Source organism: Wickerhamiella sorbophila (genome assembly GCF_002251995.1).
Source record: "Wickerhamiella sorbophila strain DS02 chromosome Unknown contig3, whole genome shotgun sequence".
NCBI classification, from domain to species: Eukaryota; Fungi; Ascomycota; class Dipodascomycetes; order Dipodascales; family Trichomonascaceae; genus Wickerhamiella; species Wickerhamiella sorbophila.
In genome coordinates, this window is record NW_020194004.1 from 1,347,265 (window position 1) to 1,372,813 (window position 25,549).

Below are 25,549 nucleotides of genomic sequence, written 5' to 3' on the forward strand. Positions count from 1 at the left end.
TTCAATTTAAGGTCAAATGGACACAGCCAGTGAAGTGGTACAGGGGAGTTTTAAGCTAGGTAGAAATGTTACAGGGATAAATATTACAAGAGATAAGCAGCAACGGCAGCAACGGCAGCGGCAACAGGGATGCTCTGGGAGACAGCAGCGTTGTGAGTAGGGACGGGAGCCTTGGTGCCGGTAGAAGTGCTGTTGGAGGTGCCGTTGGAAACCGTGGTACTGCTGGGAACAGAAGTGCTGTTAGAAGAAGTGCTGTTAGAAGAGGTGCTGTTAGAAGAAGTGGAGTTGCTAACGGTAGCGTTGTTAGCGAGCTCACCAACCAAAACAGCGTTGGGGGTGTGGATGCTCTGAACAGTGATAGTAGAAAGAGTCTTGGTGATGAACTCAGTGCTAACGTCCTCAGAGGCAGCGGCGACAGCCAGAACGGCAAAGGAAAGAGTGGAAGCGTACATTGTTAATGGAAAGAGGGTTGTTTGAAAGAATGTGACTGGGCTTGTAATAGAAGACGAAGCAAGTCCACAAGTTGATTAGGTACTTATACCTATGCTTGACGGCTTTTTCTCAGACCTGCATTGCATGTGCAGGTCGTTCTCAAACCCGATCACGGATTTACTCCACTAAGTGATTTTAAAGGGATACTTTGTCGTGCGTGTTCCATCTTGACTTAATAAAAGTTTACGGTGGTGCTCTGATCTTTGAGGGATCACCAAATTTCCCTGATATGGTCGAGTCCGTGCTCTGGTTTATGTGGGACGTATGTATGCAAGTTAATTGGTTGCATCGATTAGGTAAACACCTATCGAATACATTTCAAGCTGATTCACTAGAAATTTTGTAAAGTGTCTGAGATTTACGTCTTGAGGCCTCCGACTAGGTATCGTGAGATTCACTGATACCTTCAATGGTGCCGCTTTCGCGCATGTTCGCAGAGCCGCGACGCAACGTGGGCTCAACCGTTGCTTGTGTCAGCTTTTTCACAGTTTTTCAGATTAGTCAAAAAGGGCAAGGGTTTTATCGACCGAAAAGGATAGAGTTTTTCAATGCGATACCATTAGATAATAGGGAGAGCGTCGATGGGGCAAGGCAATAGCGGTGCTCATGTCAAATTTCAATGATAGGCGTACTACTTTGGTTTCTTGTACGTCCCTCATATCTGGATGAAACACATGGAAACAATATATACGGCTCGCCTACCAATTAGTTACTAAACGATGACTAGTCTGCTACACGTTACTAATAAGGTTAGGGAGTAGGTTTGAAGAGATACAGTTTAGACCAAAGATAAGGTTTAAATAGGCAAATAAAACAAGCTAGGCGTTGAAATACAGCAGTAAAATGTTCCGATCGAGTAGCGGTGGAACGGGATCACTCTGAGCTTTGTGTCTCACTGTGGATAAATGCCCTCAGCATATCGCTCAATCATCTAAGCCAACCTAGTCTAGCAGCATCGTGCCCGATCTGATATGTACAATAAATTTTACAGGTCTGGTTGGAAAAGAGCAGCTTTAGAAAACTTGAAAAACTCTCGACAGCTCATGCAGAAGATTTGTTAGATGTATGTGACGCACTTGCTTGCACAACTAAATAGGGACTCATGATACTCTACTCTGCGATTCCAGTATAGTATTGTCTGCTCTAGTATATTGTTACCCTGTTGGGATTCTAGCTGCTCGAGCTCGTGTGTCACTATCTGTTGCCTTGCAGAACAGCACCTACACTATCAAACATGCGACAACCCCCACAAAGCTCAATAGACTCCAAAAAATCCATTTATTTTGTTCCATAAGATGAAATAATTTTAGTTCCCTCATCACCGCCCTTCTGGCCACTAACCTCAACAAACAGTACCTGGTGCATGATCACATGTGAGTACCATCTCACACCAGCCCTCTGACTCGGTGATCCGCTCCTCACATCTGATAGAGCTCGGTTCTTAATTCTATCTGCTTTATTTAAGCTTATTGAACGTTAAAGTTTCATACCTGAGTTTATTGTCTAAACTATTAGGCGTGGGCACTGGATGGCAATGAGCTACCAACCCTTCCTGAGGATGTTACAATTATCGTCCTGCTCAGACTTTACTTGGTTGAAACACATAGTTCTATGAAATAGCCAACGTTCCGATCTCTGGTCGTGGAGATATCTAACCCCCGCATTATATCAGTGCCTGTTTTCGATGATTCAGCAAAGATGGCATCCTCTCTCGACTATATGAAAAGTTTGGGCACAGGCCTGATTATTCTGGCCACAGGGTTCGTTTTGGGATCTATTTACGCGAATTGGGCTTATGACTATTATATGCTCTGGAAGAGCCCCGTCTCTCCTGAAATGGTCTCACTCACCGCCCAACACTATCGTATGCGTGCTGGCCAGCCAGCATTCTTGCACCATGTCCTCCACGGTGTCTTGGCCATTGGTTTCACTGGCATTTTCATCAAAATTTACAAACCCACTGAGGCTAATACACTCTTCGATGGTGGATCTCTTGTTTTGTTTGTAATTGCCATTGTCTTTTATCTCTCAAACCTTCGCGTTGCTGCCCAATCTGTCTTGACCGGTGATTGGTACGATATCGACGAGACAACAGGAATCCAGCTGATGTCTGCTAGTCAGGTCCTTATCGTCTTGGTGTTTATGGGTGTTCTTGCTCTGCAACTTGGACAGTGGTGGGCGGCAAAAGACACTGCCTCCCAGATTGCTAAAGCTAAACGCGAACAGACTCAAGCTCAAAGTGCTGCCACTTCGGAAGCAGACACTGAGCCTAGCGAGGCCGAGCCGGTAAAAGTGACTGGATCCTCCAAGTCGAAGGCAAATAAGCGCAAGTAACTTGGGCTGACCCCCGGCGATACTTGTCGATAGTAAAGTGAAATAAATACGTTAAGATATATAAACAACTAAAGCACTTGACTGCTTATTTGCATTTTTACGTGACGACTTCTTCTGCTTGGATAGTTGTTTCGCGTTTGGTATCATCCAGAGTGACTTGGTTTAAAGAAGCAGCAAGCGTGTGCGATTTGTCCTCCGGCTTTGATCCATTGGCAGAATTGGGCGTGAGGCTGGGGCTTTGCCGTTTGGGACTCGCATCTTTTCTCCATGCTTCGGGATCATTCATGTCGGCGTCGGATCTTCCAAATGCTGCAGCCCACCAACGTGATTTTGCAGGGGGTAGCTTTACTTCTTCGGTGGCAGCGTAACTTAGATTTAAAAATTGTTGTTTGCGGGCCATGAAATAGTCCCAGACACTTCGAGTCTTTTCTCGCACTCTGTACTCTTCTCTTTCCCGTTCGTTGTTGAGCAAGAAGGTTCCGTACTGGCACGCATAACTGTGATAGAGCAGTCTCCTAAGGAATCGTTCATTGAACTCAAAATCATTAGGGTGTTCGTAGACTAGTTGGTACACGCAATCAAGAAATTGCCGAAAGATCGGGCCTGACTGTCGACCTCTGGTAGTTTCGGAAATAAAACTGGTCACATTGCTAAACACCGACGGATCTTCTTCAACAGTAGAAAAATTCTTGCGGCCCAAGTCGTTGTTTCGTATTTGGAATTGGTGCCCGAATGACACCCACTCTTTTTCGACCAATACAGCAAAGCCTTCCAAAGTCCTGAAATAAGGATCCAGCAAAAGCATGGCTAAAGACGTGAGCTGGGGTGTCCTATCCCAGCCATCTGAGCAGTGTACAACAACATGAGAACACTTGAAATGAACTTGCTGCACAACTTGAGCAACTCCCTCGAGAATAATCTCGATATGTCGCAGCCATTGACTCTTTTCCAGACTAACGGCAGAGGGGGTAGAGTCACTAACGTCTCCGTGACGAAGAGCTTCTACGACCCTGTTATAGCTGTCTCTCATGACGTGAAGATTGTCGATACCATAATATGCTTTTCGTGCGGGCCGGTATCGATCCATATTTTCTGTGCCACCACCGAGGGCAGTTTGGGCGTAAGCATTGCCAGCCGGACGAAGGTCTACAATTAGGTTCTCGACCGTGGCACCGTGGTAGCCTCGCGGAGTTTCTGTTGTGGCATATATTGCCCGCAGTAGGCCCTCGTCCTGGGGTGAGCGATGTTGTTTAAGGCCAACCAAAGGCTGGGAACACCTGGAGATTGTGCACCGGTTGAACTGGTGATAGTAACTCAACACAGGGAGACGCCCTTTGGACCTGAATTTCGCTGCATAGCTCAAGACCGTGTCGCTAATTGAGCCTGGCACAACCAGCAAAGGGGGGTACGTGGGGCACAGTGTAAAAGAATTGTTGGCATTCGTGATACGCCAAGATGTATCTTCAGGGACAATTCCCATTCTGCGATACTCCTTAACCGGATCATACAAATCCCAGCAGTTAAAATTACTTTCCGGAGGGGCCGGACGATAGACGAAGGCGTACAGGTCCGAGGTATCCTCTGGATGGCAAAGACTCACTAAGGAATCGTACACATTGATTGCATCGTCATCTGAAGCAAATTGAAAAGAAAGAAACATGAAATCTTTGCCAACCATGCGCAAAAGGGCCGAGGAACCCGATGAGGTTGCGGCTCTTCGTACAACTTCGGAGACAACGGGGTAGCTTATCCAGATTTCACGCTGGTCTGTTCTGAATATCATATGGTGTTGCGTCAAATGTACAGTTCCTTCAAGCTGCTGGCCCAAGCGCACCAAAGTCGCGGGGACCTGGGTCACTTTAATCCCGTCCATCCGATCACTTTTGGTCAGCAATGAGACTTGGATGGGGATGCGCAGTTGAGGTATTCGTGCAGTGAGCAGAGCCTTTGTGAGGAAGATTTGGCGGAGCAAGTGTGAAAACGGGTGAAAAAGATTGAAACCCCATTAGTTGCTAGCATTGATGCGTACTGGTCAAAAACGGCGCGTGCTGGAGGGGGGGTCGCAAATTTCGGCGATATAGCTACACCATCGCTCAAACTGGTAGCAACTTCTAAACAATAATCTTGTTCCCGTACCATCACCCGTTTGCACCTCCTCTGAGTAAACCCATCAATTCTCTTCCTCAGGCCTCGCTCTCCCCTCCCTCACCTTAGTCACCTACCAATGAGCTCTCCTCGATTTTGGAGTCAACCGGTCAAGTACCTCCGCTACGCTTCTTATGACCGCCCACATGTTGTGCTTGCATTTATTTTGGGCGTAGGTGGTCCTCTTGCCGCCGTCACGCTGTACAACACCCGTGAGAAGTATCTCTACAAGGACGCACCTTTGATTCCCTTGAGCTATCCTCTGCCTGCCAAACGTGATACTACTTTGACTGGCTACGACGATTAAATGCAACCTTGAAAGTTTCCCTGCCGGAGCGACACTGAAATTCCTTTTTCTAGTGCGCAAACTTTGACTCATTTAACATATGTAACCAGCTCAGGCTGGCACATTAAAAATCACATATAATCTGATAGCGGTTTCAAATTTTAGACTGTACAAAAGCTTTATATCGAATTTAGAGTGACTACCACTTGTAGTCCGGTGTCTGAGTGTCGTCTTCTTTGATAGTCCAGTTGCGAAGAGGTCGCCAAAGCTTGCGATCAAGTCGCTTCTTGATCAACGCCTTGCGGTCCTCGCGAACCTGGTTATCTTTGAGAATAGCCTTGACATGGACATAAGGATGGGTGATGACACCAGTGCGGCCGCGGCCCTTGAACTGGATCCGTCTGAAATCGTTGCCGTCTTTGCCAACCCAGATCTGGTCAATGTGCATAGTTTCCGGGTTCATTCCAAGCTTGATAGCATCGTCACGTCCGCGCTCAAGCATGTTGGCGACATCCCGGGCCATACGGCGGCTGGAAAAGTGACTCTGGGTGATAGCCTCAGTGAGTCCCATTTGACGGTACATGCGCAAGAACATGTACATTTTTTTCCACGAGGATTTAATGCGGTATGACTGGATGTACACGGAAGGTATAAGTGCCTTTTGCTGCTCGGGGGTGAGACTGAGTTCGTAGCTAGAGCCCTCATGCTCGACGGTCTGGTTGTTGACAAACTTGCCGTTGTTTGCAGCAAGCACCTTGCTGTACAAAATCTGTTTCAAGGGGGAAAGCAGCTCTTCGGTGGCGGTCTTTCCTTGCGGGTCCATTTTAGACTTGATATAGGGATGATTCAGAAGATCCGCGTTGGTGTTGTAAACCGCAGCATCGGCCGACTCCTTCTCGGCTGCGCTCGACGAGCCCTCAAGATCTTTGAACAGAGAGCCCGACGTAGAGCTTTGGTGGCGAATCCAGGTGCGGGGAAGCACCGCTCGTAATTGGCGAGCCAGCATTTTTTTTCAGACACGGGAGGTGGAATTACCAACTTTCTTCAGGTTACTAAGCCGGGTTTCTCGGCCAGACAGCCCACCTCCAAGAACACAGCGCCTGAGTTAGTTCTACTGCATGCGCATTCTGTAAGCAAACAGGAGAATCCAAATCGAGGTGCTGGAGGCAGCCTAAACGGCAACTATTGTGCGGCGGTCGCCCACAAAGTAAGGGGTGCCAGGGAGTGCCACCACAGTAGTTGCCAAAGATATGCATGCTGGGCCTGTCGCCAAGCTGATTGATGTGTGCGTACTGCGGAGGTTACCACGACTTGGCTCGACGCAGGATTGCCCTAATCTGCCTATATCCCCCAATATAAAATACCCAGATTGCCACTAGAGTAGCATTACCATATCTTTCTACAGACCCCAGCGTGTACTGAGGTAGTCAATTGCGCCTATAATTCGACCCTCGAGCTCATAAATGGGAATCATACTACAGCAGTACGCAGTCGGGCCCCAAATCTGGTGTTGCAAGGATTGTGGCGCCCATTTAGCGTCTAACAACGATCATATTTCAGACAGCTTTCAGGGACGGTATAGCAGGGCAAAGCTTTTTGGCAAGGCGCTCAATATGAGAGGCCGACCCCCAGAGCGGGTGTCGTTAATGACCGGCGTCTTCGTCGTCCAATACACCCACTGTTGGGTCTGTGATCAATACATAGGCTGGGCCTACGTCAAGGCGAGCAGGGCTTCTGAAACCTATAAAGAAGGAAAATTTATTTTAGAGACCGCTAGTATTGAGCTCATCGATGACCCTCTTGCATCGGCTCGCTTATAGCTTTGCTTCCTTCAGCTGCCCCGCCTCCCCCAGGCTTGTAGCTTTTTTCTCACTATTTAACTATAACATTCACATTCCATTGTCTAGGCATCTGTCTTTCATGATGCCACCAATTCGGCCTCTTTAGCAACTCTTATTGCGTTGTGCCTATTTGCATTGTGAGAAGGGTTAGGGCTCGCTGTGCACCTACAGCAGCCGAATCTTAATAAAGGCCTAAGAATAGTCCTAAATGCCTGAAAGTCCACGAGACGGCAAGGTCTCAGAGTTTCTTCGAGAAGTCAAAGAACTAGACAAGTCGGTCGAGCGACAAGATTCCCTACGTACCCACAGGCTCGAACGTGACATTATGGAAGACCGACAGAGACGCCGGGACGCAGCGTCAAGCGACCGCTATGACGACCGCTACGACAATCGCCACGATGATCGCTACGATGACCGTCTCCGCCGCGAACGTTCTGACGACTACGACGATGAGCGTGCCAGCAACCGTTCTTCAGCTCGTGTTTCTCAATCATCGTCTCGCCAGTGGGTTGACGAAGACGATGATATGGAGCCATCGCGATCCAATGACTCTCGCAGAGTACCCGGTAGAGATCGTGAAAAGTACAATCGCTGGGTTGAAGAACACAAAGCCCATCGCGAGCCCAGTCGCCGTGAAGAGGCACCCTATCGCTCGGGCGGATTCAGCAAGAAGCTCCTTGGGGGTGGCCCGCTCGTAAAAACCAAAAAGCCATTGCTGGGTGCCTTATTCAAAGACCCAGGCCGGCATTCTGAAGGAGGCTCCCACCACCATCATCACCATCACCACCCTCACAGGCCGCACCGCCGTCAGGAACGCAGCCCCAGCCCCAGCCGAGACCGTGGCCGTGACGACGATAGCTACGACTCGAGACGAACTGACGATCGTAGAAGTGAGCGTAGTAGCTACAGTAGCCGTGAACGTGAGCATCATATTGATCCATTGCGTAAACCTACTCAGTTGGTCACTCACTCTGTTTCGCATTCAGGTGATATCATGAGACAAGCCGCTCATCCAATGCATCGCTCGGGTCAATACAATCGCGTCTACAACACTCCTGCAAGTGAACGTCTGAAAGATTTTGATACTACGGAGGACGACGAGAACGATGAAGAACGATTTAGGAGATTGGCTGAAAGGGAGCGTGAGTTGGCCAGAGAGCGAGATCAACAAAGTGACGGTGGTGGCTCTCGAACGAGCTCAGTTCGTTCTAGCAAAACGCAACCTTCATATTCTAGTTCCAAATCTGCCGAGAAATCTGACGAAGCTGGTGGTGACGATGCCCCTGCTCTCCCAAGTCGACCAGGTCGTGTGTCGAGTAGAGACGATAAACTGGAACGCCTACGCCAACTGCGCTCGTCAAAGCAATCCGACGAACCTGATCTCGATTCTGACCACAAAGATAATCGGGCCAGCGAACGGCCTCGTCGTGAGTTTTCCTCAGATGAAGAAAATGGCACACCAAAGAAGCCCTCCTCTGTCTCAAATTCCGATTCCGACGTTAGTGACTCTGAATCTAAGGCCAAAAACCCTTCTGCAAAGAAACCGTCTGCATCGTATTATGGGGCACCAACCCGTAGCACGCCAGCTTTCATCAAAAGTGCGGTCGGTCGTCGCGAAGATGACAGAGGTGAATCAGAAAGCGAAGAGGAAATCCGTATTCCCAACCCGGTGCCTCGCACCGAACGTTCATTTGTGGAAAGTGCGCGTGAGAAGGTACCTCCTACCCAACGTCGTGAGCTCCCTGATCGCTCCAAGCTCTGGAGACCAGAGCCCAGAGATCGTTCTCCACGCCGTGAATCCGATTATGAGATGAAACTAGGGGCTAGAGACCGTTCTCCACGTCGCAATTTTGAACGGGAAGAATCTCCACACGCTAGACGCCCCTCTCCACGTCGTGATGTTGATCATGCGGAGAGATCACGCGCCAGGGATCGATCCCCACGTCGTAATGTTGATGAGATGCCACGCGCTAGAGATCGATCCCCACGCCGTGGATCGGATTACGGGATGAAACCCAATGCTCGAGACAGTTCTCCTCGTCGTAAATTCGACCGTGAAGAATCGTCACGTGGTAGGGATCTCTCTCCGCATCGTGATGTTGACTATGAGGAATTGCCACGAGCTAGAGACCGGTCCCCACGCGAAGCCAGAAGGAGCACTAGACAGCGCTCCCCAGAACGTGAATACGACCGCGAGGAACCTTCCGGCCGGTTCGACCGTTTGCCACGGAAAGAGCCTCTTCCCACACCACCTACGAACCGTAAAGTTTCTCATGGTCTGAACACAGCCAAGGCTAATCTTAAATCTGTCGGGCTGAGAGAGGTTAGTCCGGAGGCAATTAATGCCGGCGATGGCTTCCAGCCACCACGTTTACGCAGCATTAGCCCTGAGAAGCGCACGGACACGGCAATTGATGAAGCCGAGGAACGCATCGCAAATCTCAAACTCAAAAAGCCTCCGCCCCGAAAGGTCTCAGCTCCTAAACCTGCTGAAGCTGCTACTAAGCTTAAGGAGCTGCGGGGTGTTGAGCCTGCGCCTGTTCGCAAAGAGTCTGTTCCCGAAGCATTGAAAAAGTTGGAGAGTCTTAAGCCGTCTGGTGTTGTTAAGCACGATGTTGTTGACGAACACAAAGAGGCTGTAAAATCGGGCAAACAGCAGCTAAAGAACGTTGAGCAGCAGAAGCGTGATGTCCGTGACGAAATGAAGGAAATGGTGCAGTCCCAAAAGGCATCACTAAAGCGTTCTGAAAGTCCACCGCCTCCACCCGCACCTCGTAGTCAGGGATTTGCAGATGACCTTTCATCTGTGCTAATGCGTGGCCCCAGTCGCGAGTCCCTCGGTGGTGGGCCACTGCGCCGGACTTCCACAATTGACAGCGACTCCAGTGCGGACCAACATCTTGATCATATGACCAAGTCACGGCCCAAAGGACCCAAGCGGCGGTTGCCAGCGAGCCACTCCAGTAGCCATGAGGATCTGGTAGACACTCCATCAAACGCAGCTATCAAGGAGCGTGATATAACGCCTTCCAGAATTGGTTCTGGTGGTGGTCGTGCCAAGTTTGACACTTCATTTTTGAATGCTGAGGAAAAACCTGATGATGAGCGAAAGGCCCCCATCAAGTTACCCACTGGAAAACAACAAAGCGATGATTCCGAAGATGAGGATGTTCGTAAAGCTCGGCTTGCAGCTTTAGCCAAGAAAAAGCCGCCTAAACGCACAGCATAATGGTAAAGTTTTAAAAATAGGTTATAAAATGCTAGGCTCAAACAGGTACATTGTGCGAAGTTTCTGTTCGGAAGGATTTACAACAACAAGGCGCTGGTCTAGCCACGCGAAATCCGAGACATCGGTCACAGGAATTTCGAGTAAAGACAGGGTTTTATTTTTAAACTCAAAAATGGCTAAACTACCATCTTCGTCCAGCGAAGCCAGTAACTTGCCCTCGCCATCGAAACTGATCTTTGTGGGGCGCAGCTCAGTGTCTACGCATTGTGGTGGAGCTTCACCACGCAGGTCGTAGAGGTAAAGGCCATCATCGTTTGCGAGGGCCACGGTGTAACCGTTACTGCTGAATGCGACTTCTTTTGCGACAATATCGATCGACGCGACAGTTTCGTTCTTTTTGAAAGAATACAGTTCCAAGCTCTTGTCTGTTTTACAGAAGATGATGTCACCATCAGGATGGATCTCAAACCCATTCATTGTTACGGCGGTACCGAAATCACGTTTAGAAAATGTTTTGTCGTAGGCAACCAGTTTGCCCTTTTCGAGTCCAATGATGTATCCCGAGGGGTGGAATCTAGCATTCGCGATATAGTCGCAGACGGGTGCGTTGTTCTCGAGAATGGCTTTAGAAGTCACAACAAAGCTTCGGTGATCGAACCAAAACAGATGTTCAAAATCTTTAGGTGCAGGCCCCTCAACAACGCGAATATTTTCGTCCCATTCGTTGAATGGAAGTTGATAAAGCGTATCTGAGTCCGCTACTACGACTTGCTTCTGGAAGTCAAACGATCCAGCGTAAGGTCCAGCAAAGATTTTTATACCAGGGATGAGCTTCATGAGTTTATAGTCAGGGCGCTTTCTAGATTTGTTTGTGACTTTCCGTTGTTTCACTAACTGACGCGTGGTCTCGCCAATGAGTTCCATATCTAGTCCAAGCTTCGACGTAGCCGGCTCGACAGGGCGCCGCTTGGTGGCTGGCAATGGCTGGCCGATTTCATACAGAGCCTGGCGAGACTGGTCTCGCTCGCTCTTTAGACGAGCAATCACCCTCAGCGAGGCATCGTTACGCACGAGGGCCGACGAAAGATCTGCCCTGGTCTGCTGCAACTCATGACGTAGCTCGTAACCTTCGAGCACAAGAGCGTTGTATTCACTTTGGAGGGACATCAGCAACCCGGGGATGGAAGCATTCTTGACTGATTTAGGTAGCAACGGTTGCGTATCTATAGCGATAAGATCAGATGTACTTAAGGAATCACCTGAGACCGGGTCCTTGCCATGTTCCTTGATGTACTCTTCAATTACTGAGCGCTCAAACACACGACCCGAGGTCGGTGATAATACAGGATGTATTGCACTATCTCCAGACAGGCTGCAATTCATGTCAAAAATTAATCTAAAATCTCCCGTTGCCGAATAAAAATCGACTTGCTTTTTTTCCTCTAAAACTCTGGGCACGAACTTAAGAACTTATTTTTGATGGGTAAGCCAAGGAAAACTCGAACCCTGGAATCGGTGGACCCTTAACACACAGTGCGCTCCCAAACTTCCAAGTAGTGCGATTACGTCTTTGTGTCCAAATCGACCCGGCCCTAAGTTACCCGGCCGTGGTACGTTATTTGAAAATTATGTTTCTCATCCACATGCTGCGTGTGCTTACTTACTTTTAGGCAGGCATTTGCAATAACACAAGTTTATTGCGGTGCATAAAAGCTTCAGTCAAGTCTGGACTTGAGTAGTACGAGGCAAGAAAGATTCAATATGGTGGAATCCGACGCGTTCCATCCTCGTACGAAGCGCGCCGGCTGGCAGGGTCCGGTTCTGAGCTTGCTGCTATTTGTAGCCGTTCTGTTCACCCTTCCAGGCCTTCGTACGTTTCTACTCCCACGTCAGTTTGGCAGATATGCACTCCTGCCAAGTTCGGTGGACTCTGTTGAAACCCACGATCTGAACTACGCAAAGGGTTCGGCTAATGGCGCTGCGATGGAGGAGCGGGTACTGTTTCTGGTTCCTCTTCGCGACGCCCAAGCACACATGGACATGTTTTTTTCGCACATGGTCAACCTCACATACCCACATAATCTGGTCGACCTGGCTTTTCTCGTTTCCGACACCACTGATAATACGCTGGCAGTTCTCAAGCAAAAGATCTCTGCCATCCAGGCCGACAAGGACACTAAAATGCATTTCGGAACGGTTGAGATTTTCCAGCGCGATTTTGGCCAAGCAATTGGTCAGGGATTCAGTGACCGTCACGGCTTCGAGGCTCAGGGTCCTCGCCGAAAACTCATGGCCCGTGCCCGTAATTGGCTCTTGAGTGCCGCCCTCAAACCCTACCATTCATGGGTTTACTGGCGTGATGCCGACGTGGAAGTTGTCCCTCCTACTATTCTTGAAGACCTCATGGGTCACAACAAGGATGTGATAGTGCCCAACGTCTGGCGACCTTTGCCCGACTGGCTCGGCTATGAACAACCCTACGATTTGAACAGTTGGCAAGAATCTGAAACCGCATTGGAACTTGCAAACACACTGGGCGAGGACGCGGTCATAGTAGAAGGCTATGCCGAGTACGCAACCTGGCGCCCTCATCTTGCCTATCTCCGCGACCCTAATGGAGATATCCACGTTGAAATGCCGCTGGATGGTATCGGAGGTGTCTCCATTCTCTCCCGAGCCTCGGTGTTTCGAAGAGGCGCCTCTTTCCCGGCGTTCTCGTTCGAAAAGCATGCTGAAACAGAAGGGTTTGGCAAGATGTGTCGGCGAATGGGATTCTCAGTCGTAGGACTACCACATTATACTATTTGGCATATTTATGAGCCCTCCTCAGACGACCTTAAACATATGGAGTGGATGGCTCGTGAGGAAGAGCGTCAACGTACTGAAAAGCTCATGCAAGACGACAGAGATAGAAACTTCAAGCTGGGCTTCGAGGACGTTAATGCAGTGTGGAAACTGCAAAAAGAACGTCTGTTGGGTGTTGAATAATCTTTCATTTTATATAAAACTAAAAAAGAACTTTACTGTTCTGACCAGGTCGTGGCTAGCGTGACTGCCTCCTCAACAACGGACTCGATGTCTTTGCTAGGAGGCAGATTGCTCAGCAACTGCCTGATCTCACTTTGATCGAGCTCCATTATCTTAGACCGTAAAGATTTCATGAGAGCAAGACAAGTAAACATATGGGTCTCCTGAGGGGTAGGATTGCCTGCGAAGATCGAATCCTCTGCATCGGGACGCCACGAAAAATAAATATCCCATAACCGGGCAAGGTCCAGGTACCAAAACGTTTTGGCACCAAACCACTTGAGCCACCACACCAACCATTGGTCACCGCCAAACGACCGCAAAACATCCTCTGAGTCAAAGTGGTTGGCGACTGCAGGCAGGAGTTCGCGAAGAGCAGCAATGAACTTCGACATAAGGTCACTAGTGGGTGAATCTTCGGGGCCATAAGGTCCCATTACCTGCGAGGGAGAATGGCAGAATACTAGCATGGCTTGGACAAACATTTCAGGATCTAAACTGTCACCTCCAGTAGCCTGAGCCAGCGAGTACGCCACTGCAATCATGGCTGGGTCGTAGCGAACTGAATCTCCATATACGTCCAAAAATGTCTTGACAGCCTCAGCAATTTTTTCGTAGAACTCTTCGTCTGAGGCGCCGGAAAGAACCGAAGACGCCGACGAGACAACTCGAGTGTTAGAGGACGAGTTTGAAACAGAAGATCCTGAGGTTGTGGCATACTGATCCATGAGGGGGCGGCGTTCGACACGCTGTTTCAGTCGACGTACCTCAGCATCAATACGTTTTTCAGGTACCTTTTCCGCGATAAGAACGGAAGTGGTTGGGAACTCGGCGCGTAGCTGAGGATTTATAACATAGGGGTGGCTTTTGAGCAAAAGCTTCCAGGCCGCCCTACGTAGATGAGGAGGCAGTCCTTTGGTCCGAGCGATTGATGCTATAACTGGGATATTGCCACATTCCAGTGCGTCCTCGCAGGTCTGGATGAGAGTCGGAGAGTCTGCCGCTGTGGGCTTCTGGTAATGCTTGAATCTTTTTGGCGTGTCCGAATCATTTGAAATAGAAGAAAGCACTGATTGCGGAGACCCCGAGCTGAAAGTCGTAGGCAGCGATGAGGAGGCACCTCCGGAAGATTCAGTGAAGGACCGCGATTTCGAGGTAACTAAGATCGGCTTCGTGTCGAGATCTTCGAATGCTGCCGTGTCATTCATGAACTGAGAGGCTAACACGGGAGCGTTGCCCTTTGACAAGTCAAAGCTGCTCCCATGCACGGGTGGGTCGTGGAGTTCCATTTTATCAGAAAAACATCATGGTGCTAGAATCTGCGTAACACCGCGCACAACAAGGAATCAAAAAAAAGAAAGGAAGGAAGAATAAACAAAATACAAAGTGAGCACTAACTCAATTTGTCGGAAAGCTCCAGAAGCTCGCAAATAAAAAGTATTTGAGGGCGAGGAGTCGTGGTTCCAATGGACACGCTTTTATCAGCAAGCAACAATCAGCACTTGCCGTGTTAAAAAAATTAGGGTGCCAAAAGGCTGTACTCTGGTTTTGAAAGGTTTGTGTGTGAAAAAAGGATTTTAGTGACCTAAACTATGGCCTTTTTCTCTGTCAGCGCAACTGCATCGGGCTCTCGTGCAGGAGTTCTTGGAAAGTAGGGTTTCGCTAGTCATGCCCGGTTCCGCCACAAGCCAGCTAGATATTCGCTCAATTGGTTTGAAGCGGACAACTTCGCAGTTTCTATTGATTTCAGAATGTGTTTGAACTATGCCGTGCAAATTTCGTACAAAAAACCCTCTCGTTTCTAGTCTAAATACTCGATGCCGAGACTCTTGATCATGCAGGCTTACCCTTGGTCAAAATAAAGTGGTCGGGTGAACTCAGCCGAACTCAGCCGGGTAAATTTCAGGTCATACACGCTTTTCCCAGCGTGGACGAAATGCTGCATACACTAACTATACATTATATCGTAAATCTGAATAGAGTATTTGAGTAAATCGTCCCCATAAAACTACCCCATACGGCTCGAAACAACGCCTAAATGGGCGATCGCCACCTGAGCAATAATTTGTCAACAACAGGCGTTCAAACCTGAGCATCTGAAACCAAAAACATACAGCATTTTTCTAAACTTGCTCGCCTTCAACTTGCTCTAACTCAATGCATTCCTTTCCATTAGAAACGGAAAAAATTCCCCGGCCATCAATCCTTATTTTACTCCATGGACACTTTCTCCACCCAACAACACCCAGACCCGCATTCTGCCTTGAACCCTCTTAGTAAAGTTCTGTCGAACCAGGCAGAATCGTGACACTTAGTAAACACCCTCTATTCTGCTTACGCGCCACATTGAGCATGGATGAATTGGAATTGATTTCGCGAGTTGAGACAAGAATTGTACTTGCATCAACAGACGACAAGTTCTCAAGCACTTTAGATTTATACTTGAGTCCATTGTTGCAAAAGTTGTCTTCATCGCGCGAAGATAGCCGAAGAAAAGTGCTTTCTATTGTGGAACACATCAACACTAGGCTCAACCCCAATGTGCAGCTTCCAGTAGCGAAACTTCTCAGCCTTGCCACGTCCAGAGGCTCTGAGAGTTTATTGACCAAAAATGTTGCTGCAAACTTTTTGAAAAAGGCCTTGGAAAATAAATCAATACTGCCTTGGATTGCGCCTCTCGGTAAATCTTTAGAGTCTGTGACTACAGAGTCGCTGCACCGAGCTTCGCTGCTGTTTCAGCTGTTTCTACAGGGCATTGTAGAATGGAGTAAAGCCGAAAAGCCTGCTCCAATCGATTTCGAGGACTCGGTACCAGGAATTGCGAAGAGATTCACTGATTTGTTCATGGTTGATCTTGCATTCAAAACCCGTCAAGTGGCGCCAGGCTTGAACCACAACGACTTTGTCTTCCAACTGGGCCCTAACGCGGAGTTGTCTGAAGCTACACTTTCTCAGTCAAAAATAGCTGTCCTGAAGTTTATTGATGGCGCGGAATGGCCCGCTGATCTCAAATACCTACCTCTGTTCGCAGCCTCTGCCGATCGGCTGTCTGACGTTTCATCATCTGCAACTGCACAGCTACGCAGACTCTCTGTGCCTTTGAGTCGCGATATTTCAACCAAACTTCAAACTCTGGCTTCGGGTTCTGGGGGCGGGCTCTCGGCCAAAAACGCTTTGCAAATCAAAGTGATGGAAATATTCGCAAAAGAACCTGCTTTCGCCCCTGCAGATCTTTCCGGAAACTTTCAGCGTGCTTTTGAGTCGGGTGATCCACTTTTCCTCCACACAGCTATCAGACTCATAAAATCTTTGGCAATTGAGAACAAGGTGTCACCCAGTCCCTCTTCTATCTTATCTACACACGCCGACGCCTGGATCGAACATCTTCGAACCTATATCATGAACACAGGATGGCCCGTGTCACACGTTTCTGCACCCCAGTCTGATTCTTTACGGCAAAGAGCCTATGAAACCATCGGTCTGCTTCAGCGGTTCACTGAGATCAGAACGTTGTCCATTGTGAGGTTTCTGGTAGAGAGCTTAGAGCGAGATGCCACGATATATGTGCCCAGCATTCAACAAGCTCTCGGGGAAATTATGACACAGATATCATCTCTCACTAGTGAGCTTCAAGCTGAGCTCAAGAGTATTCTTCTTAGCACACTTCGCTCGGCGAGCCGCGATGTAACAAAGTACGTCGCTGTAAGATTTGCAATTATGGGCTTTCCTTTTGAAGATTCAGAAGCCAGAGTTCTATGCCTCCTTGGACAAGATCCAGCCAATCGTTCTGATGTCCAAGAGGAAGCTCGCCGCGGTCTGCATCCGTATCTATATGAGAAAACTACATCCATGTATCTCGAATCTGTTGATGTTAAGTTTCCTGATTTCGAGGCTCTGCTATTGACGATTGATAACGCTAACTTGCAGGAGTTTGCTCCACAAGTTTTTGACAAGGCCATTCTTTTGCTTTCCCAGATTCTTATCAATTCGGCCAGCCCCATTAGAGTCGATGCTGAGTGGACTAAAGTTGTAGATGCAGCTCCGATCTATGATCTCAAGGTACGGAAAGCAGTCGCCAGTTTTCTGAATAGCAAGCCATCCGCAAGCAAGTTGTTCGATTATTGTTTTGCGGCGTTATCATCCGGTTTAGAAGCATACCAACACGCTCCAAAAGTTTGGAGTATGTTGATGAAGGTATCTCCACAGCAACTACTCACTTCGCAGGCTGAAAGATTGGAAAATATGTTGCCCTTACTGGAAGGACGATTTAAAGATGTAATTGCTGACGGTATCTCCCGCATATGTCCAGCGTCATCTGCCTCCGAACTTGCCCGCAAACTCCTGCCTCTATCTAAGGGCAGGGCCTCTGCTTTGGCCTCGCTTCTTGAAAAAGTGTCTCTAGATGGGCTTGAAGTTCCCAAAGATCTTGTGTCGAGTTTAATTTCCTACTGTAAGGAAGAGCAATACGTTGGTCCGCTTTTCAACCTTGCTTGTGGTGGTCTCCTAGCTCATTCTGATGAACTTTTGGAGTTCCTAAAATCGAAAGGCGATGAGAAATCTATGCTGGTTCTTGGTGCTTATCGTTTATCGAATCCAGACCAAGCCAAGCTCTATATGGACACGCTGATCTCTTTGAACAAGTCGTCTAACATCGACACTTTGCTGGCTAACGGTGAATCCTTGTCCATTTGTGCTTCTGGGTGGAATTCTAGTGCTTTGGAGAATTACAGTAGCCCCGAGAAGTTGTATCAGACATCTCTGGTTCCTGAACTCTTGGAAGATATTTTTGCTGGAAGTAAAAAGACAGATCCTGCAGTAAGACGCTCTTCGTGCGTAAGATTGCTTTGTTTAGTTCAATTCAGCTCCCACGAGACGAAACAGTACGTTTCAGAGGTCCAGAAATACTTTTTGAGGTTTTTGTCTGATGGTGACGACGTCTCTCAAGAAGCCGCGTCTCGGGGACTTGGAATCGTGTATGAGCAGAGCGACGAAGAGACAAAACGCAACCTAGTAGAGAAGCTTGTTGGCTCATTCACTTCTGATCGAGCGTCGCAACGTGCTATGGCGGGCACTATTAGCGAAGATACCCAGCTATTTGAACCCGGTGTCCTAAGCACAGGAGACGGCTCCATTTCCACATACAAAGATGTCCTCAATCTTGCTTCGGAGGTGGGTGACTCAACTCTGGTTTACAAGTTTATGTCGTTGGCAGCATCGTCCAAAATTTGGTCTAGCCGGCGAGGTATGGCGTTCGGCCTCGAGTCTATTATGGCGAAGGCGGACTTCGATGCCGCCAGTCCAACAAAGAAAAAGCTCGTGCCAAAACTCTATCGTTACATTTTCGACCCGAATACCAAAGCAAGAGAAGCTATGCAGAGCATTTGGAATGTTTTGGTACCCGATCGTCGAAAGACCATCTTGGAGTACTTTGACGATATCATCAAGGAGTTGCTGAGTGGAAGCAGTGCGCGCGAATGGCGTGTCCGTGAAGCAAGCACTCGTGGTTTGACTAGTCTTGTTGAGACTTTGGAGTGGCGACATTTGGAGCCGCGTGCAATAGAGCTTTGGCAAGTGGCGTTCAGGATGCTAGATGATATCAAAGATAGCGTTCGCAAAGCAGGACTTGACTTTACCAAATCCCTGGCGTCTGTTTTAACAAGACGACTGCAGTCTCATTCTGAGACAAATAGTAACCTGCTTTCAACTCTGATTCCATTCCTGACAGGTCCTAGGGGATTGCAATCAGAGAGTGAAGATGTGAGGGTTTTCGCAATGGAGACCCTCAACAAAATCGCGAAAAGTGATTCCGATGATTTTAAGCCCTTCAAGCTTAAGTTTGTTAATGACTTTACACTTTTGTTATCAACAATCGAGCCTCAAGCAATGAATTATCTTGCCCTCAACGCTGCTAACTATGGTGTCGACGCTAGCACAATTGACGAAAGTCGTATGCGGGGGTTGAGTCGGTCGCCTATAATGGAGACTCTTGAGTCTTTAGTTGACAGACTTGATGATAGTGAGCTTAGAGATTATCTTGCTGACCTACCGAAAACCATAAAAGGTTCAGTGGGCCTTCCCTCCAAGCTTGCTTCTGCAAGGTTAGTTATCTCGGTGTGTCTTCGGTTTTTCAGGGACATCGACCCTACTCCGGTACTACGAGCCTGTGCGTCGCAATTTCATGATCGCAACGATTTAGTTGCCCAAACGTTTGCCGCTGCTGCAGGTTATGTTTGTCGTCTGACACCATTAGCAGAAGTTTTAAAGTACCTGGATCTTCTCAAGACTAGCTACTTTTCAGAAGATGCAACCGACCGTGAGCGGCTCATTGTTGCCGTGGCCGTGAGCGCCATATCAAAGCATGCATCGGATGTTTTTGCAAATTCCGCTGCGCTTGGGTTGCCTCTGGCTTTTGTCGGAGCTAATGACCCTGACAAAAATGTTTCTAAAGTTTTTGAGGAGGTTTGGGCGTCAAATACCGGCGGTCAAGGTTCGATCCAGCTCTACTCAAAAGAGATTATGGAGTTGTCTGCCCCACACCTGGTATCAACCCTTTGGCACATCAGAGAAGGTGCAGCCAGAAGTATAGGCAAGACAGCGGAATTTTTGAAAGAGCCAAATGAAGCAATCCTGGACAGCTTACTGAAGGCCATGTCAGGACGCAGCTGGCCAGGGAAAGAATACGTATTCAAGGCGTTGGTTAAAGTGAGCCTTTTGGGCTCAGGCGATATTGACACTGTGAGTAACCGTGTGCTCAATGAAATCCAGAGGCGAAATATTCAATATCGTCTAAAGATTCTTCCCTATGTTGGTGAATTTCTGGCAAAATATCCTGGCTCCAGTGTTTACGCAGGGTTTTCAAGCGCATTATTACCATTTTTTGAAACAAAGGCAGAACGTCCAGCTACTGTAACTGAAGACGAAGACGAAGACGCAGTTTCAGCGACCGATGAGGAGAAGATTGATATCTTAGCAAGTGCAGTGGAGAGTTACAATAGTGGCTACGAAGTGGAGGGTTGGCTAGAGGGCCTTCTTTTGAGTTCGCTGGCCAGCTGGAAGTTCAAAGTAGCTGTCTGCCAGCACATGGTTGAGTTGTCTAAAAAAGACTATTTCAGCCAGAATCTCTGGGACCGGTGCGCAGATGCTTGTGCCACCGATTACACGCATGAATCTGTCAGAATCGAATGGGTCAGAGCTGCCGGGGCGCTAGTCGATTTCGGCGTTAGTGATGATGTTAGACGGCGAATGCTCAACGAGCCTTCGTCAGTGGTTATAACCGAACTTAAAAAGTACAATTTTGTGTAGTTATAGATAGGTTGATCTTTTGTCTGAGTGTCCGCATCGGTCCCGAAACGCAATGCACGTCAACTGTATAATCTCAGCCGGCAGCTTCATCATCTTGTGAGAAATTGCACCCTGAGCTGAGCTATATGAAGTGTGATAACTACAAGATTCTTGAACGAAGATCATCTTGTTCAATATCTACTGGTATTTTCATTTTCCTTGATCTCCCTGTAATTTGTGTGCATACCGCTTGTTTGTAGTGGCTGCACGAGCTACGGAGGTGCTTGTGCCGACATTGCTGCCGATATCGGTCATTATACGGTTTGGGGTGAAAGATGTGATACACATCTGAGTGTAGGTTCTCTGGGCAAACGTTTTGGGTATTGTTTTCCTGATGTGCCCAAAATTATGTTGCTGAACTCCAAGACCCACTTTAAGCACACCTGATTTGGGGTGCGCATCTAGCTTCCTGAGGCGAGATTATACGGTGGCTAATTAGCTGGTTTAAACTGGACAAGTTGGATGAGTTGCAAAGTTCAAATACTTAAATACACAAAACTTACCGATCAATTTCGATTGTTTTCATAAACTGATAAAGTATCTTGAATATTTTAAAGTCAATAGAGCCACTGACATGCATTGCGAGCCACACAAAGGGTAAGGGGTTCAGTATATATAATAATGTCAAATCGCTATGGTTCTCAGCTATGAGTACCTTTGCACAGAGTAATTACGCCGCGCACAATTACAAGAACTTTAGACCAGTCTACCCGCCTCAATTTTATGAGTATCTCAAGAAGCATTTCGTGTCCAAACCGAACTTGGCCATTGACTTGGGCTGTGGTACCGGCCAGGCAACGTTCGAGCTAGCGAACCTCGCTGAGAGCGTTGTAGGAGTTGATAACTCTGCGACAATGATTGATCAGGCGCGCGCATCAAGCCATCCAGACAATGTGAGCTTCCGCGTGGGCAATGACCGTACATTTGCCGATGGCGTTTCCCCTGACTCGGTAGATTTGATCACGGTTGCCGAGGCAGCGCACTGGTTCGATTTAGCGCCATTCTACAAAACGGCCCATGAAATCCTTCGCAAGGATGGCATTCTGGCAATTTGGGGATACTGTGATCAGACAATTCAGGAGTACCCTGCTGTCTCTGATATCACTGAAAAGTACTCTTATCACCCGGACTACCTCGGTAAGTTCTGGGACCAAGGCCGAGATCGACTGCATCACTTTTATAGTGACGACAAAATCCCCGACACTTTATTTCGCGACGTCGAGTACCGCTTCAATAGCTCCAAGGAACTTTCACCGCAAGAGAAGCTTGAGATCAGTAAACAGATGACCTTCAAAGAGTTCATGGACTATTTCCGTACCTATTCGGCATATCATACCTGGCTGGCTGCTCGTGGAGGCTCTGAGGAAGACATATTCGATCGCATGCAGAGAGAAATCATGGATCGAACCGGGCTCAAGCTCGAGAGTACTATCACTGTCAAATGGAATACTGTTTACATGTTTGGTCGAAAGTAACGCTGGCGATCTTTTTCGGAATGCAGCTAAGTTGTAACTAAATTTAGTGAACGAGCTCTGATCAAGAGCCAAAGTTGCAACCAAATTCTTACAGTGGATACGCTCGAGCATCATGTTTTAGAATCATGAGCTCTTTATATTTTAGTACCAGTCTGTTAATTTGATTTATGAGAACTTGCAGCCGTCTCGCATAGGATATGCAGAACAGTTAATCAGGGTAAGGGTGTAACATTATGCCCCGGAATAAAAAGGCCGGGGTGAGAGCCTCCGATTGAGCAGAATCATAATGAGCACATACCTGAAAGCAAACTACGGAGCATCCCGCTACAGAAGCTTGAGACCGGAGTACCCCCCCAAATTTTATGATTTTATTTTCGAGCATTTCTCTGAGAAGCCGAAGCTAGCCGTTGACGTGGGGTGCGGTACTGGGCAAGCTACTGTGGAGGTTGCTAAGCGGGTAGTTGAAGCAATTGGCATGGACCACTCCAAGGCAATGGTCGAGTTAGCCACTGATATGAACCAGCTACCAAATCTGTCGTTTAGAGTGGGCGATGATCACGCCTTTGCTACAGAGTTTGCCCCAGACTCTGTAGACCTCGTAACCGTCGCTGAGGCTGCACATTACTTTGACCTGGAAAATTTTTACAAGGCTGCACATACTATCCTGAAGCCCAATGGCTTGTTGGTTATCTGGGGGTACCGAAATGATGTTATTCAGGGTGAACCTGAGGCGACTAAGATTGTTGCAAAGTACTGCTACGATCCTGCATACCTGGGCAGATACTATGATGAAGGTCTCAAGAAGTTCGACAAATTCTATGCAGATTATAAAATTCCTAACGATTTGTTCCGGGATGTTTTATACCATCAAAATCCTGCAACTACGTTGTCCGATGACGAGCTTCTCGAGTTGCGACGCACAACATCCCTACGAGATTATCTAGCTTACTTCCGGTCTTTCTCAAGCTACCAAAACTGGTTTGATGATCATTCCGACGCTACCCCAGAGAATGATATCATAGCACAAATGACACAGGAGATTTTGTCTAGCACCGACTTGACATTGGATAGTGAGATTACCATCAAATGGCATACGGTTTACATGCTGGGTAAGAATAAATAGAAAGTAGTCAACCTATAGTTCTCGGCTTCATGCCCCTTTCCGCCAAGTTTCGTACAGCGAGCTTTTGGCCATTCAGTTCTCTTCCGTCTAGCCCGAGCAGAGCGCGGCCTGCATCCTGTATCTTGGTGTATGTAACTTTTAAGCCTCCATTATCATCCTGAACGTCAAAGGTACCAAACTCGCCTAGTAGCTCCAGTAGCTCGGCCTTTGATGTACCATAGTTTCTCACACTGAGAGTGTTCACAGTGGACTGCTTGGGTTTGCTCGCTTTTTGACGACTTGCAACAACAGCAGATAGCTTACGCCCCGACACGAACTTATCAGAAAGAGCTTCTGCAGCATTAGCCGCATCCGCAGCCGTATCAAAGTCCAAAAATGCAAAGCCATCATTTGACTGACCTCTCCGGCCTGGAGGTACACGAATCGATGACGGATTGCTGTATTTCTTAACAAAGACTTCGATATTATCGCCAGACATGCTGAAAGGAAGACCTCGAACAAGAACTTCCCTACCTTCTTCAAGTGCGTCTGTGCGGGATCTACGCTGAGATGGGTCTGAAAATCGAACTTCGAGGCCGTTTTGACCATCTAGTGCTTCTACTGCAGTCGCAGCTTCTTGCGCAGTGCTATATTGAACGTAGCAAAACCTGCGTCGCTCGCGTTTTTCGTGCGAAGGTATCCGCAGATCTAGAACTGTACCAAACTCGGAAAATTTGGTCTTCAAGTTACTATCATGCCAATATGGAGGGTAGTTGTTGACCCAAAGCGTAGTGTTCTCGGCGTCGTATGCATTAAGACTAAACTTTTTAGCAAAGTTGAGCCTGGAGAGTGCCAGCATCTTTTCGCTTTTAGTTCCGAGCTCGATGATCCTGGTTTTGTTTCCAGTGACAGAAACGACCTTCAAGTTTTTTAGTAAATCATGTAGCTCATCAACTGAAATGTCGCCCTGAACGACGATACTGGCGTGTTCGCGGTCGCGCTGTGACTTTGACGATCTCTTGACTGCAGGCTCTTCGCTAATATCCAGTTGGCGTTTTTTAGTTGGCTGTAAAGGTATCATTAACGAGTAAGCCTTTTCGATCTCTTGAGGAGTTCCATGTGTAAAGGTATCGAGAATGACTTTTGTTTCCATGAATTCAATATAGATCTTATCCGATCTTTTCACGCTTTTGTACACTGCAACAGACTTTCGAAAATTGACGCTTGCGAAATGCTGCCAGAAAAGAGAATCATTTCTAAATTGCTTAAGCTGCTTCATCAACATGTCCTGAGCAAAGTTTTGATCAATATCGAGCACCAGGGTAGATGTAAAAACAAGTTTCGGGAGCGAATCTATGTGTTTCTCGAAAACACCCTTTAGATCCTCAATAGAAATGCCATTTTCTCGGTATAATTGCTTGACCGAGAACAGGAATTGAAAAAGGAGTTCATCGCCAACTATGCCACTGTCTTCACATTCTGCAAATAGTTGAATTGCCCCCTCCATACTAGGCTGAAGTCTTAGTTTCGTAGCATACAAAGACTGAGAGTTTGGCAAGCAAAATACCGCACGATCAATGAGCTCACGCGCAGCCTTTGTATCGGCTGGTATCTTTATTTTGGAGAAAGGAACCTTATCAACCCAAATATGCCAGATGTATCTGTGCCAAAGTCGTTCATCAGCAGGATTGAGTGCTAATATACGCTCAAACAAGCCACGAGCAAAATTAAACGCGTCTTTGTTTCCAAGCTCCCACTCCAGGTACTGCCGCAGCCTGTCAACTTTCAGGCTTCCACCAGAAGACTTGACTTCATACTCCCATTTTTCACGCAAAGCTACCATTTTACGAGTTTTATCGGCGATATGGCTTGCCGATCCAAGGCTCTCTTCGTAATTGAGGTTCCGCTCCTGAACAAAGTCCGAGAATGCACTGAACGTCTGATCCAATTGAACATGGGGAACGGAGAGCCTTTGGATATACGCATCATGAACCAGCTCTGAGAACTGGAGCTTTAAAAACTCCATGTACTTTAGCCAAAATGTCTGGCTTTTATCAATATGCCACTGCGTTTCCTCGAGACCCTGCTTGAACAACGCCAGAAGAGCATCCTTTGACTCGTTCACCTTGAACTCTACATACTTGCTCCATATTGAGGGCGTGGGCATTACCGCTACAGCATTTTCCACCAGCTCGGGGGCTTTATTGACTTCACTCAGCCAATACTCTTCGGACCCAAGAGTCATGTGAGTTAGATAATCTTTTTCGTCTGCGAAAA

The 25,549-nt window shown here is 47.7% G+C and overlaps 13 protein-coding genes across 13 annotated transcripts; 7 read left to right on the top strand and 6 right to left on the bottom strand.

Annotated features, from left to right (window-relative positions):
• Positions 1-83: 83 nt before the first annotated feature.
• On the bottom strand, positions 84-452 carry B9G98_02637 (hypothetical protein; the record flags this gene model as incomplete). Its single annotated transcript, XM_024809194.1, has 1 exon — positions 84-452. One exon carries the CDS (start codon positions 450-452, stop codon positions 84-86), a length of 369 nt encoding a protein of 122 aa, XP_024664962.1.
• A 1,738-nt stretch (positions 453-2,190) lies between these two features.
• Positions 2,191-2,826, top strand: B9G98_02638 (Secretory component protein SHR3; the record flags this gene model as incomplete). Its single annotated transcript, XM_024809195.1, has 1 exon — positions 2,191-2,826. One exon carries the CDS (start codon positions 2,191-2,193, stop codon positions 2,824-2,826), a length of 636 nt encoding a protein of 211 aa, XP_024664963.1.
• A 97-nt stretch (positions 2,827-2,923) lies between these two features.
• On the bottom strand, positions 2,924-4,699 carry B9G98_02639 (Phosphoinositide 3-phosphatase; the record flags this gene model as incomplete). The annotated part of the gene is made up of 1 exon (XM_024809196.1): positions 2,924-4,699. The coding sequence occupies one exon, from the start codon at positions 4,697-4,699 to the stop codon at positions 2,924-2,926; it is 1,776 nt and encodes a 591-aa protein (XP_024664964.1).
• Positions 4,700-5,050: 351 nt separating this feature from the next.
• On the top strand, positions 5,051-5,278 carry B9G98_02640 (hypothetical protein; the record flags this gene model as incomplete). The annotated part of the gene is made up of 1 exon (XM_024809197.1): positions 5,051-5,278. The coding sequence occupies one exon, from the start codon at positions 5,051-5,053 to the stop codon at positions 5,276-5,278; it is 228 nt and encodes a 75-aa protein (XP_024664965.1).
• Positions 5,279-5,456: 178 nt separating this feature from the next.
• B9G98_02641 (54S ribosomal protein L22, mitochondrial) lies at positions 5,457-6,263 on the bottom strand (the record flags this gene model as incomplete). The annotated part of the gene is made up of 1 exon (XM_024809198.1): positions 5,457-6,263. The coding sequence occupies one exon, from the start codon at positions 6,261-6,263 to the stop codon at positions 5,457-5,459; it is 807 nt and encodes a 268-aa protein (XP_024664966.1).
• A 1,043-nt stretch (positions 6,264-7,306) lies between these two features.
• B9G98_02642 (hypothetical protein) lies at positions 7,307-10,327 on the top strand (the record flags this gene model as incomplete). The annotated part of the gene is made up of 1 exon (XM_024809199.1): positions 7,307-10,327. The coding sequence occupies one exon, from the start codon at positions 7,307-7,309 to the stop codon at positions 10,325-10,327; it is 3,021 nt and encodes a 1,006-aa protein (XP_024664967.1).
• Positions 10,328-10,348: 21 nt separating this feature from the next.
• B9G98_02643 (Pre-mRNA-processing factor 19 2) lies at positions 10,349-11,710 on the bottom strand (the record flags this gene model as incomplete). The annotated part of the gene is made up of 1 exon (XM_024809200.1): positions 10,349-11,710. The coding sequence occupies one exon, from the start codon at positions 11,708-11,710 to the stop codon at positions 10,349-10,351; it is 1,362 nt and encodes a 453-aa protein (XP_024664968.1).
• A 378-nt stretch (positions 11,711-12,088) lies between these two features.
• On the top strand, positions 12,089-13,315 carry B9G98_02644 (Mannan polymerase II complex ANP1 subunit; the record flags this gene model as incomplete). The annotated part of the gene is made up of 1 exon (XM_024809201.1): positions 12,089-13,315. The coding sequence occupies one exon, from the start codon at positions 12,089-12,091 to the stop codon at positions 13,313-13,315; it is 1,227 nt and encodes a 408-aa protein (XP_024664969.1).
• Positions 13,316-13,347: 32 nt separating this feature from the next.
• B9G98_02645 (Oxidant-induced cell-cycle arrest protein 5) lies at positions 13,348-14,643 on the bottom strand (the record flags this gene model as incomplete). Its single annotated transcript, XM_024809202.1, has 1 exon — positions 13,348-14,643. The coding sequence occupies one exon, from the start codon at positions 14,641-14,643 to the stop codon at positions 13,348-13,350; it is 1,296 nt and encodes a 431-aa protein (XP_024664970.1).
• A 1,063-nt stretch (positions 14,644-15,706) lies between these two features.
• On the top strand, positions 15,707-20,656 carry B9G98_02646 (Proteasome component ECM29; the record flags this gene model as incomplete). Its single annotated transcript, XM_024809203.1, has 1 exon — positions 15,707-20,656. The coding sequence occupies one exon, from the start codon at positions 15,707-15,709 to the stop codon at positions 20,654-20,656; it is 4,950 nt and encodes a 1,649-aa protein (XP_024664971.1).
• A 686-nt stretch (positions 20,657-21,342) lies between these two features.
• B9G98_02647 (Trans-aconitate 3-methyltransferase) lies at positions 21,343-22,170 on the top strand (the record flags this gene model as incomplete). Its single annotated transcript, XM_024809204.1, has 1 exon — positions 21,343-22,170. One exon carries the CDS (start codon positions 21,343-21,345, stop codon positions 22,168-22,170), a length of 828 nt encoding a protein of 275 aa, XP_024664972.1.
• Positions 22,171-22,456: 286 nt separating this feature from the next.
• On the top strand, positions 22,457-23,293 carry B9G98_02648 (putative S-adenosylmethionine-dependent methyltransferase CRG1; the record flags this gene model as incomplete). The annotated part of the gene is made up of 1 exon (XM_024809205.1): positions 22,457-23,293. The coding sequence occupies one exon, from the start codon at positions 22,457-22,459 to the stop codon at positions 23,291-23,293; it is 837 nt and encodes a 278-aa protein (XP_024664973.1).
• A 7-nt stretch (positions 23,294-23,300) lies between these two features.
• Positions 23,301-25,517, bottom strand: B9G98_02649 (hypothetical protein; the record flags this gene model as incomplete). Its single annotated transcript, XM_024809206.1, has 1 exon — positions 23,301-25,517. One exon carries the CDS (start codon positions 25,515-25,517, stop codon positions 23,301-23,303), a length of 2,217 nt encoding a protein of 738 aa, XP_024664974.1.
• Positions 25,518-25,549: the final 32 nt, after the last annotated feature.